Here is a 12770-nt window from a genome sequence, read left to right on the forward strand (position 1 = left end):
TCTACGATCAATTATTTTTTGAAAAATTAATATTATTATATTATATATTTTTCAAAAAATTATTATATAACCCAATTTAACAAGTTTTCTATTTAATAGTTGTAGTTTAGTTATTAGTAAAAAAATTAATAGGTCATTCTTTTCTTTCAATAACGAACATAAATTTATTGAGACTTGGACCCATCCTCGGTCAGTGGTATCAGATATTTAAACCCCCTCTAACTGGGATAGAATCGAAATTTCTTGTTTATTTTTTCCAAACATTGAATAAGAAAAACACTCAACCAAAGACAGCATAGCAATGTCAAAACCTTGTAAGCTGGTCAGAATACCAACATAAAAAACTAACTCTATATGACCTATGTATGGAAGCTATGTGATTGATTATGCGCTCCTAAGAGAATATTTCCAGGGGGAATTAGCCGCCGCTTCATGAAACTTCAGCTCATACTTCTCAGCTTTCATCTTCAAACTCTCGATTTCATTATCATATTTTTTAGATAATTCTTTCATCTCCACGAGCTCCGCTTCTAGATTTCGAGTCTCTTCTTCAGCATGAGTATAACAACCCAGCCAAATGACACGCATTATATTGATCATGAACTTCACTGACATGGTGATTGGGCCGATGTACGGGAAATTCATTAATCCTGATTATTTTTAATGTTTTCTCAAATTTAAAAACAAACAGCAAGAGGCCAGGCAAGAAACTTGTCTGAAAAAAAACTAAGACATAATGAATCTGGGAGTCGTTAATGCAATATTACATAATATATATAATAATTATATTATTTGGCTATTTATATACATTTTAGATACGAGACTTTCTTCATTGGATAAGAAGTATTTCAAATTTTCATGGCTAAATTATCATTTATCACCACTGTGATTACTGATCCGATGAGAGATGCATGTGTCATCACACATCAATTTTGTCCGAGAAAATTCGATGGGATAGCCAAGCTCCGGGTGACCGACTGGAAAAGTTATTCGAGATCCCTATCCTTGATACTAGTAAATTAAACCTGGTGAAATTTTTTACGTGTGATGAAGAAAAACTCAAGTATATAAAGGTTAAAATAAAAAAAGTTTAGAATTTGTTGATTTTTTTCTGTAATTGGTGTTGTGGAAATTTATTTATTAGAAAAAAAAGAGACAAAAAAAAAGTATTCGAGGATAACATATATAATATATTTATATTATCCTCGAATAGTTTAATTTTATGAGTGACGGAGTAAGTCAAGGTTGTGTTGAGTATGTACGGTTCTAACAATAATTTATAGTTAAGCGCATATTTAAAATCATAGAAACGATATATAATTAATATTTGACGAATCAGAAGTTTGAAAAAAAAAGGTAACACAAATAATTCAGAAGATGCTCGGAATCTACAAACATGTGCTCCGATCGGATCCTCTACCTAATTTAATTAGCTCCTTTTTACCCACAAATATATATATATATATATATATATATATATATGTATGTATATATATATATGTATGTATATATATATGTATGTATGTATACATATGGATCACTCACTCTCATTATTCGTTCACACACCCACATTCGACCAAGGCAGATCTTCTATTCCAAATCCCAATATATATTCCCTCATTTTTTATATACTCTTTGTCTTTGATTCTGAATAATATTTAAAAATAAAGAAATATGTGATTTGTGAATACACATGCATTCGCAAATGGCAATAAATTATTTACATTAAGTAAAAAGCAATGCTTCCAACACAATTGCAAGATGGAAACTGCATTGTCATGTAGGGATTAGGTTTTATTGAAGGCCGGCACGAAATGCAGCTCGAAAAAGAAATTATAGTCATATATATTATACTCTTGATCTCATTTATTCGAGAATATTTATTTATTTATTAAAGAACCAAGTGTCTCTTGGGAGTATTTTAATTACAATAACTAATTGTTTCGGAAATCTATAGTAAAAATTAATAAATCTGTACTGTTGAAAAAGGCCAACTTTCGATTTTTAAGTTACATTTGTGCAAAAAAAAAAAAAAAAATAAATTGATAATAAGGATCATTAAAAATATAAATATTTATAAATAATTAAAAAAATTTGTAAAAATATTTTGGAAAAGAATTCAATGTACATATTCGCATAGCTGTGTTTGTAGGAAAATACACTACAGGTTTAAAAGGAAATATTTGAACCCAAAATGAGCTACTCTAGAAGCGTTTGTTGGTTAGCATTTATCTGCATGTGATGCGGGTGGAAAACTCGTAATGAATGATAATGCCGGTTTATATAATAAAGTTAAAAGTTGGGGAATCAAATTGGTTTGGATGACCTTAACGCTACAGCCGTCAAGAGTAGGACGTTTGGCCTACCACTCCGTGGCCTTTTATTTCACGATTATTATTATTATTATGAGCAAATTTACCAAAGGGAAAACCAAGGACCACCATCCCCCTCGCACCACCTCGTCTTGTTCCTTTTCTTTTGTGACCGATATCTTAAACTTCATCTACCAGACTACCACCAAAGTCCTAATTTTGGAAAGAGGTCTCGGGTAAAAACATCAACATGCAAATATTCACGCATTTAATCAGGTAAAATAACAAAACAAAGCAATGATGAAGTTGTATATATATAAAAAAAACATTTAACAGTATCATGCATTGAGTGCGTTTTTGTACTTGAACATGCATGCGTCAAAGTGGGGGGCTAAAGAAATTAAGATCGGAAAAAAGTTGAGAAAACGCGCCCACACTCGCATTACAAAGGCACATGGAGCCAGTTCATCTTTCCCAATCTTCACCACATGTCCGTAGCTTACACGGCAAACTCTATTCTTCACTCACTTACTCGATCTCTCTTCTTTTTTGTTCCTCGGTGTGAAACCCAATCTTTAATATACTCTTACTTGTTTAAATGAATCAAATTTATGGCTTTGTTCCTAAATGTCTCTTTTCCTCTCCTTAATCAATCTTGCATCCAATTGCTTTGGTTGGGCCCCTAGCTAGCTTTTAATTGGGTGATGATTGAGCGTATATCCATTGTGAAATGTTTGGAAACTATAGTTCGTTGTAATCTTCAACAACAACATATTTATTAGGCAAGCACAAGAAATTCGCTCGCTCCTGGCTACTTAGGGGGGGCCGGCTTCAACCTTTCAAATCAACGTTAAACAAATTATTGTTAGATTACCTTTTATAAGCACAAAACTCTTAGAACATTAACGATTTTAACACGTTATTAGAGTTAGAACGTAGCATATCTTGTTAACACCTAATCAGTATGTGTATGTATTTAAGATTTAAACTATTCTAAGATATCATCTGTCGTAAGCTTGAATTTTATAAAAATATGGCTTGTTATAAGTAATAACCCACCCACTTAGAATCAGAAGTGGAAAAATTTTGAAAAGGGAAGAAGTAAAATTAAGGGCAGAAAGAATATCATGCCAAAGAGGGGAAATGGAAACTGAGGTATATAAATGGTTGTACAAAGGATCAGAGAATTTCAGTGAAGAAAAATGGGTGAAGATAGATTAAAAAGAATATATAAACCTAAAAGAAAATAAAACCAAAAAGGAATTCATATAATTAGATATATATATATATATATATAAATATATATATCTATATTTACCACACTGTTGACAAGACACACATCTTCTTCTTACGGTTGTGTTTCTTGCAAAATATATATACGCAGATGCAGAAGTTTGGAATTATATATAGATTACAGAACATCAGCTGAAAAGAGAAACCTGGAGAGGAAACTCAAAACCCTCTAATGCTTATGCTTAATTAGATTAGTGGAAACAATACTAACACTGATATTTGATGTTCTATTGACTCATTATCAGCTTGGAGGACGAAATTATTTGCCAGCTATCCTTCTTCACGAAAATGCTGCCATTATATATGTATCTTCTTCATGATGGCTTTGGTTGAATGTCAACCCACTCGTACCTCCCCTCTAGTGGCTCATCCTTAGCTATGTCAAAGTTATACCTGCAAAGTTACATGTAAATCGAAGTTTATTTCTGAACTGGTATTGTGTGTGTTTATGTCTGAAAGGGAGGGTTTGTGTTCACTTGTCAATGAATTTTTTCTGCAGATTTTTTTCAGCGGCCGCGAAAAATTCTTCGAGTTCATCTTCGAATGGCATCTTTTCGGCTGTGAAAGGCTGGCGAAAATTTGATTCGAGCGGCCTCGCCGTCGACTCCAGTTCGCCAGACTCAGCTTGAACCTCGATTAATGGAGATGTTTCTCTCCTGAAAACGACTATAGTACTTTAGCAGTTATGTTGTGAAGAAGTTGATTAGCACTAGCATTCATTGCATGGGAGTGAGTGAGGGAGAGAAAAGAGTACTGTGTGCGTTCGTGGGGAATTTGGAAAGGAAGAAAATTAAATATTGAAGAGCAGCCATTCAGGATTAATTCCTTTGTCGGGAAATTTGAAATTTGAATTGAATGGAGATCAAAAGTATCACAATAATTGTTGTTCAATATATTGTTTAATACTTTACCTCTCTCTGACTCTGCAATCCAACGAATCGCCAGTCCCTTCATCAATATTCTCCTTCTGAATCTGGGGAGAAGGAATTCAAATTTCAAAACTCATTAATTTCGAAGAACAATTAAAGCTCATAACACAATATTCTCTTCCAGCTCAAAATAAAATTCTTCCGGGATATTCTATACGTACACCTCCAGATCTAACAAAGTCGAACTCACCTTCTCCAGTTCACCAGATCCATGACTCGAGCAAACTGCAGATATGACCTCAGTATCCGAACTAATAACGCATTCGCATGTTGAATAATCACAATCCACCGACGAGTCTAAATTCACCGGTGTCATGTCGGCTAACCGTCGCGCTTTCAGCTGAAATAATGGTGCGGGAATAGACTCTCGCAAACCAAGTTTTCTCTTCTTCCCCGACGCCGCGGCATTTTCCATGACCGGAACTTCTCTTAATCCATCATTCATGTAGCACGTAACATTTATTATGATTTCGAATGAATCGATTGCAATAATTAAACACAAACAGTACGAGAATATTATGCGGGCAGAGATCTCAGCTTTTTGCTGCGCTTTCTTTTCTGTGCCACAAAGCTTTTATACGGAGAGAATGTGGGAAGTGAAAAGAGAGATAATGCGGGGAGAGATATGGTTATGGCCGGAGAACGGTTCAGATTGAGCTTGCTCCCACCCCGTTTTAATTGCTGATGAAATTTTGTTCCACTTGATGTATAATATAATAAAACATGTTATTTTTATTAAATTTGCCTCTAATTACTGTGAAAAAAAATTCTCTAAAAACTACTAATGAAATTCTTTAGATTGAAATAAGAATTTAAAATTTTGGTAAATTTTCAAATTCATATTCATTGACGATATTTTTAGCCCTTTTTTCAATATATTAACTTCAAATATTAATACATACAAAAATATTATATATATAAAAAAAAGAACTTCAAAAATTGTTTATGTTTGAATTCAAATCCATCAGCATCCTACGCTAATTCTGATTTTTCGAAAATTACATTGGAATCTCACGAAACAAGATATAATTTACTCGTTAGGTTTGACATGAAAGAGGACAAATAAGTAAGAAGATGGGATCCATAGGAAATTACACTGCGGAAAGTGCCAAAATCATGGATTAATTATTTATTACTTGTAGTATAAATATACTAAGTTGAAATGGAAACACGGGAACATGGCATGCACGGCCAATTAATTTAGGGTCACAACATGATGGGCGGTTAGGTAAATAATTGAATTGATGCTCACAAATAACTATTCATATTTTCATTTGCAATAATGGGGGAAAAAAAAAACAGAATTTCATTTTTCTTTATTTTTAGAAAATACTATGTACATGAATTTAATATTGATTTTTTGCTAGCTTGAGGGGACTAATCGTGGTAGCTTCTTTCATATATTTCATTTGTATATATGTGTGTGTGTTCCGAGTTTCAATTAATCGTATACATACGATATCCATCGTCTACATTGTTAAGAAAATAATAATACGCTTCTGTGGATAGGAAATAACGTGTGTATGAGATGATAACGTTAGTCAATTAATTTGGAAATATGCCAAATATATATATATATATATATATATATATATATAAATTGTTATATACAACTATAGTGTCGTCACGTGCATGAATAGTTTTATGCCCTTTTCGTGGGCAAATAAAATTGAAGTTTAGTGGAGTTTTGTCCCCTAAATATATTTTAAAATGGGGCCAAATTATAAAATTTATTAATTAACAAAAAGGCAGAATTATTTTTCATGGAATCATTATATATATTAATGTGTGTGTGTGTGTGTGTGTGTGATGAAATATACACGTACAGAATAAATGAAAGCTGTTCTAAAATTTTAAAAGGATGTGCGTGGGTCTAGTTTAAATTTAAATTTTTTAAATATAATTAGTTGTTCGTAAATAATTAAATTTTAAAATTAATCCTATATTACTATTATTATTTGTTTGATTTTCGATTTTATTTTCCAGTGTAACACCCCGTTAATGGTGTAGTAGCACGAATCATCAAATTAGCCAGTGATATCTATTTCTTCTAATTTGTTTTTATTTCCTAAAACATTCCTTACATTTCCTTTCAGAAAAAATAAAAAAAAAAACACACACACATTCCTTACAGTTGAATAATAAAATACGATATATTAAGCTTTGATAATTAATTGTTCACGTAAAACCATTAATTACTAGTGAGTGGTACATCTTTTAGTGTGTGAAAGACATTTGGTCTCTGGAACGTCTCTAATTTCCTCCTTATTTTCAGTAATATTCTTATTTATGACAACAAAATTTAAGAAAAAAGTAGCTTAAACATAAGATTTAATGTGGAAAAAATTACTTCAGTAAAATTTCAGCTAAATTAAAATGTATATAATAGAAAAAAATTATGGTTTTCGGTATGTATATTTGTTACTTTAGAATTTCCATTCTTTTACGTTGTCAAAATTGAGTCTTGTTCCTATGTCTTCTAAATTTGACATTTTAAATTCATTGTTTTATTGGGAGTGTATAATTGACACTGTATATATATCAACAAAACATCAGTTTTTCATCAGTTCAGTTCGGTGCTACATTGAAAAAAATATCAAAATTACCAACATAAAAGTGGAGAAAAATTGCAATTTGTAAAAAATAGATGATCAAAACCATAAATAGACAAATATAAATTACCAAAATCGCATTTTCGACCTATAATACACATAAAAATTTAATGTGTATATTTATGGGCGCCCTTACCTCGAGCCACTAGTATACATATATAATTCTCATATATTAACATGCTTATGTCTAGCTGATTCTATACTACGTACATTGAAGTAACTAATTTCTTATGTTTTAATACAATATTTTTGATTCATGTCTTTTCTCATCTTGATGAAATAATTTGAACCGCTTAAAAAAAAAATTTCTTATTTATTTATCAAAACTAACTATTCATAAAAATAATTAGACAACTAAATCGAAAAATGATATACGTGAGACTTACCAAATGATCAATTGAACATATTATATTAAAATATAGGGAAAATGCTACTTTGCTACAACCTCGTCTATCTATACATTGAAAGTTAAATATAATTTTATAAAGCTATACACATATTTCGTATTAAATCTATGTGAGAAATCTTGATTGGTGTTGTGCTTTTTTGAGTGTCTGCCATGTTCATTGCCAGGTAACGAGGAATATTAATTAGGAGAGATATATATAGGAAAGCTGGGCAACAAAAGTTGACCGATGAAAAGTGAAAAGGTTTTAATTTAAGAAATCAGATATATAATCGGACAATGTCCATCGGACAAGGAAAACGAGATTGCATGCAATTTGTACGTAAAAAATAAATAGATAAAACTTTGGAGAAATGGATTTCATTTTCATATCCGCGACGTGTTTCCCACTACCAATTCTTCAATGATCCTTTCACCAAACTTCAAAGGAACTTCCATTTGCTTTTCACGAATTTCTTATAATTTTCATAAGCTTTGGAAATTGACCTTCAATTCTCCCTCCCTATAAGTTAAATCTATATACGTATGTATGCATTGTACGTATAAATAGTTTCACCATTTATAAAAACCACATTAAAATAAAATAATGATAGCAGGACGGTACGACCACCTCCTCAATTTTTAATTTTATTGACTTAATTAAGGACCTAAAATAATTATAAAAATTTCAATTTCCTCTCTACTATTTGCTATTATCCCCCCTAAAGTTAATTTGTTTGCCTCCAACTTCAATTTTCTATCCCATCTCTGAATAATAGTGACTAGACAAATCATTATCTTCATTAATGCTACAAATATATAAATTTCTTTACATTTTGATAATACTACTTTCAATCCAATTTAAATCTTTGAGGAAAAATTATGGGTTTTATCTGCATTTATTTGTTGAACAAAGAGAAAACTTCCAAAACGAAACTTAACAACACTGCTACAAAAACGCAAAACGACAACGGATAAAATTCATTGTCATAGGCCATTTAAAAACTATTGTAACTGAAAGTGTTGTTGAAAGTGCGTTCAACGACAACGGTTTCTAAAAACCGTTGTCTTTTGCTTTAAAAATTGTCATATTGCAACGATTTTTTGAAAACCGTTGTAAAAAATAAAAGAAAACGGTTTTAGCGAAAAATCGTTGTCGTATGTGTGTTGTTGAATGACAAATTTGTTGTAGTGCAAATTTATCAAAAAGAACCACCAAAACAATATATAAATAAATTTATTAGTTAAATTTTGTAAGAGCCTTATTATAAATCCTTTAACTCTTCCATTTTACGCAAAGAAGACGACAAAATTGGGTCGGGACCACGGTTAAAATGTTAAAATTATATATATATATATATATATATATATATATGTATATGTTACGTAGAAGAGTACGTAGTGTAGCATTCTAATCTTGAGGACCATCAAACACGTGCTCTCCTCTAATCAATTCCCTCAATTGCATTGTTCATGCTGCTCCCGCGTCAATTTAATTATGTTACAAATATCAAATCCAACGTTGAAATTAAGAAAAAAACAATCTATAAACTCCGAAAATTTATATCATTCGAAAAGTAAATCTTTTGAGATCATGTTATAATTTTTGGGTTTATAATCTAACAATTTAACTCATTAATGCAAATAAGTTATTGTTATGTCCAGTCGAGGGTTTTGTTCATGAGATCCACATAGATATTGTTCTTTTCCACTAGCTCAACACATAACACACGTACTGAGTGAATAAACTGTTATCACTCATTCAATCATGATCATGTATAGATGAATGATCATGATTTATCACTCAATATACGTGTAATATGTTGAGTGAATGAAAACACACTACCTATACGAGTAATATCTACCAGCCCCAATGGAGTAGGGTCAAATTTACATTATATGCTTTTTCAACTGTTTTAGATACTTATTATCACTATATTCTCGAGTGTTTCTTGGTGGTTTCGAGTAGTCGGATAAGTCTGCGGTTTTTGAGAAGGAAACCTTTTGGATTGTCTTTATTGCTTGAGAGATATAATGAATGGGTGAAGATATCTGTCTCTTCACCAAGGTGGGTTTTTTTTCCTTACATGTTGGCATCGGTTCTTCTATTTTCTTTCGTTTCATAGGTTTTTGTTTATTAAAGTAGTGGGTTATCGTTTGTTGTTTAAAAATTAGAACAGCAAATTCACCTTTTTCTCGCCCCGTTTTCTATCCTTTTTTTTTCAGAAGAGTTTATAGTTTCAAGATTTGTAGTTGGACTGCGTATGTTTTTACTTCTGTTCATTGTGAAATCTGTTTGAAATTTGAAGTTCATTGGCGGGTTGGGAAATCGAGATGGGTTTTGAGGCTCTCCATGTCCTCGTTCTTGCAAGTTTTGATCTTTGCATGATATTTGCGGGATTTCATGGAAACCTACCTTGTTCCTTTCCTATATTATCTACTGATTTTGGGATTTTTGCTTTTTTTTCTCCTTGTTGATGTGGTTTTGCTCTCTGTTTTTCTCCTTTTGCTTTCGGTTCTCGATTCTCCTGCTTAAATTGATTTATTTGATGTACTATTATGTTCTTATAAGCTTAGTATGTTTGTCTGAATCCTGTGTACGGCAATGTACACGTTTATTCGATATTAAACTTGCTTAGTATTCGATTCTGTATATCACAGGACGCTCTAATCATTAAACCGCCCAAGAAATCCCAAGCTTCATTAAGGGTGTCAGTCTTAGGATTTGCTGTTGTGTGCAGTCTCTACATATGTTCAGCCTGTCTAAATCAAACCAATTTTTATACCCGTCCAAAATCTCCAGGCCTTGAAGTTAATCCAACACAGCGATGTCATAATATTGGCATGGATAGGTCTCAAACTCCGTACTTACATTACCCAAATCCCACGACCTTTAGCAGGTAATTGTCATACTTTGAAATTTCGGTTTTAGTCAATACGGTCTTGGCAGAAATGTTCCTAACTTCGTACATTTCAGGGCTGAATGTGCTTGTAATCCGGTGCGTTTGTTTGCCATTGTGACTATGCAAAGATCCGGAAGTGGCTGGTTTGAGACATTTTTAAATAGCCATAGTAATGTTAGTTCTAATGGAGAGATATTTTCCGTTATGGAAAGGAGAAGGGATGTTTCTTCAATAACGTCGACCCTAGACCGAGTTTTCAATATGGACTGGTTTACGAGCGCATCTAAGAATCAATGCTCGGCCGCCATTGGATTCAAGTGGATGCTTAATCAGGTTGTTGTCAAACTTTATTCTGGCTATCAGCCTTTATGTATTACTTTCGAGATAACTCAAACACCCGAGTGCAACAGAACAGAGAAGTTATTTTTTTTTAATAAAAAAAACAACCTTTTAGAGTAGCAGTGTTTTCTTGCCCTTTAACTCATAAAACTATACCTGTAATCGAAATAATGGGCAGAAAAATGCGGGTATTAAGGCTTCTACTTCAACCTTGTCTAATAGAGCAATTAGCTAAGACCGCTTAATGAATTATTTTAAAACTAAGTGCTTCTGCTTCCAAACTCGCCAATGGAATGATTTTGGCCCCTAATGATATATTTCAGGGATTGATGGAATATCACAGAGAAATAGTTGAATATTTCAATGACAGGGGGGTCTCTGTAGTTTTCCTCTTTCGGAAAAATCATCTGCGCAGGATGGTTTCGGTCCTCGCTAATTCTTACGATCGAAATGCCAAACTCTTGAACGGTATTCACAAGTCCCATGTGCATTCACGCCAAGAGGTAATTCTTTCAGCTTCCAAAACCGTTTATGGTAATTTCATTAATGCAAGATAACTCATTTTTAAAACCCGTTGATCTCAGGCCGATACTCTTGCTGGATATAAACCAACAATCAATTTAGCATCACTTATGATGGATCTCATGCAAATGGAGAAAATGGTTTTGGATGCATTGAATTATTTCCGCAGCACCAGACACGTGGTTCTTTATTATGAAGACCTCCTAAAGAATCGTACGGTAAGTGGTTTTTCCCGTGATAGGAAAATCTCAGTTCATTGACAAGAATGCCATCAAATTTTTCAACTGGTTTTAGGATATTCTAGTTTGTAAAGAACTAGTCTGCGATCACTCGGGCGTCTTTTTCGACGTGATCAAATGTTCCTATGACTGCCAAATGACATGATTCATTGTATTGCTATCTTCTGCGCATAAAAAACCTAGGGGGATGAAATATCATTCTTCTCCTTTTTAGCAAGAATTAAAAAGCGAATGGCTACCGCCATTGGTCCTGCTTTCTTTTCACCACTGCTAGCGAGTGAAAACCTCAGGAACACGCCTTTTTTTTTAATCTCAATTTAATCCCATTTGCAGAAACTGGTGGACGTGCAAAAATTTCTGGCGTTGCCGCAAATGGAGCTAACCAGTCGCCAAGTCAAGATACACAAAGGACCACTATCAGAACATGTGGAGAACTGGGATGACGTTAAAAGAACTCTCAGAGGAACTACTTACGAGAGCTTCCTGCACAGAGACTAAACTAATTCTAGTTCATTGATCCAGCTGAAAGAAGAGAATCATCTAGCTCTTGTACATTAATGACCATTATTGACATGATGAAGTTCATCCACGTGCTTGATCAATTTTTTTCACCCCTTTTTACTTAACAATTTTTAGTCTTTATTTGATGCATTCGTTGCATACTAGAATTCGTAGGTCAGAAAACTTGTGTACAGCCATCGGATCGCCGAGGGAATATATACATTATAGTCAAAACCCAGTTTTTGCTTCTGCATTTATACATTCAGTTTAGGTAAATTACATTTATGATTTTCTATTCTATTTAATCTGTTAGAAGTCGATTTGCTGACTCTGTGCAATGTTTTAGACTTTTACTTAAGACAGTTCTCGGTCGTAAAACAAAAGTAGAAAACTAGGATATACTTGCGAATTTTGTCAAAAATAAAAATTTCATAGTCAAATTATAACTTCATGATGCCATTAAGAATTTTGTTACATCCTTAACTCACCCATAAAAAATTCCTAGTTCGTTTGTGTCCCAGAAATTTTAATTTAATTGAGTGTCTTGTTTGGTAATACGTTTATATTTTAAAGTCCTACGTACAAGTTGTGCTTTCGCATTTCACTTGAGAAAAACTAATTGGAAAGCACATGAAACTGAAACAAAAAGTTGCAATTGATTCTGAAGAAATCTATCACCAACCCCATTGAATTTGAGGAACATAAAAGAAAGTTTTAATTAAACTTCACTTAAAC

At 32.7% G+C, this 12770-nt stretch overlaps 2 protein-coding genes across 2 annotated transcripts; one reads left to right on the forward strand and one right to left on the reverse strand.

Annotated features, from left to right (window-relative positions):
• Positions 1–3588: 3588 nt before the first annotated feature.
• On the reverse strand, positions 3589–5204 carry LOC142537014 (cyclin-dependent kinase inhibitor 1-like). Its single transcript, XM_075642527.1, has 4 exons — positions 4725–5204; positions 4517–4578; positions 4082–4261; positions 3589–3998 (listed from the first exon to the last, which is right to left on the reverse strand). Exons 1-4 carry the CDS (start codon positions 4977–4979, stop codon positions 3920–3922), a joined length of 576 nt encoding a protein of 191 aa, XP_075498642.1. The 5' UTR covers positions 4980–5204; the 3' UTR covers positions 3589–3919.
• Positions 5205–9427: 4223 nt separating this feature from the next.
• On the forward strand, positions 9428–12286 carry LOC142537015 (uncharacterized). The gene is made up of 6 exons (XM_075642529.1): positions 9428–9599; positions 10193–10431; positions 10509–10767; positions 11097–11276; positions 11358–11513; positions 11868–12286. Exons 1-6 carry the CDS (start codon positions 9570–9572, stop codon positions 12030–12032), a joined length of 1029 nt encoding a protein of 342 aa, XP_075498644.1. The 5' UTR covers positions 9428–9569; the 3' UTR covers positions 12033–12286.
• Positions 12287–12770: the final 484 nt, after the last annotated feature.

This window comes from Primulina tabacum, chromosome 2, assembly GCF_025594145.1.
Source record: "Primulina tabacum isolate GXHZ01 chromosome 2, ASM2559414v2, whole genome shotgun sequence".
Lineage (NCBI taxonomy): Eukaryota > Viridiplantae > Streptophyta > Magnoliopsida > Lamiales > Gesneriaceae > Primulina > Primulina tabacum.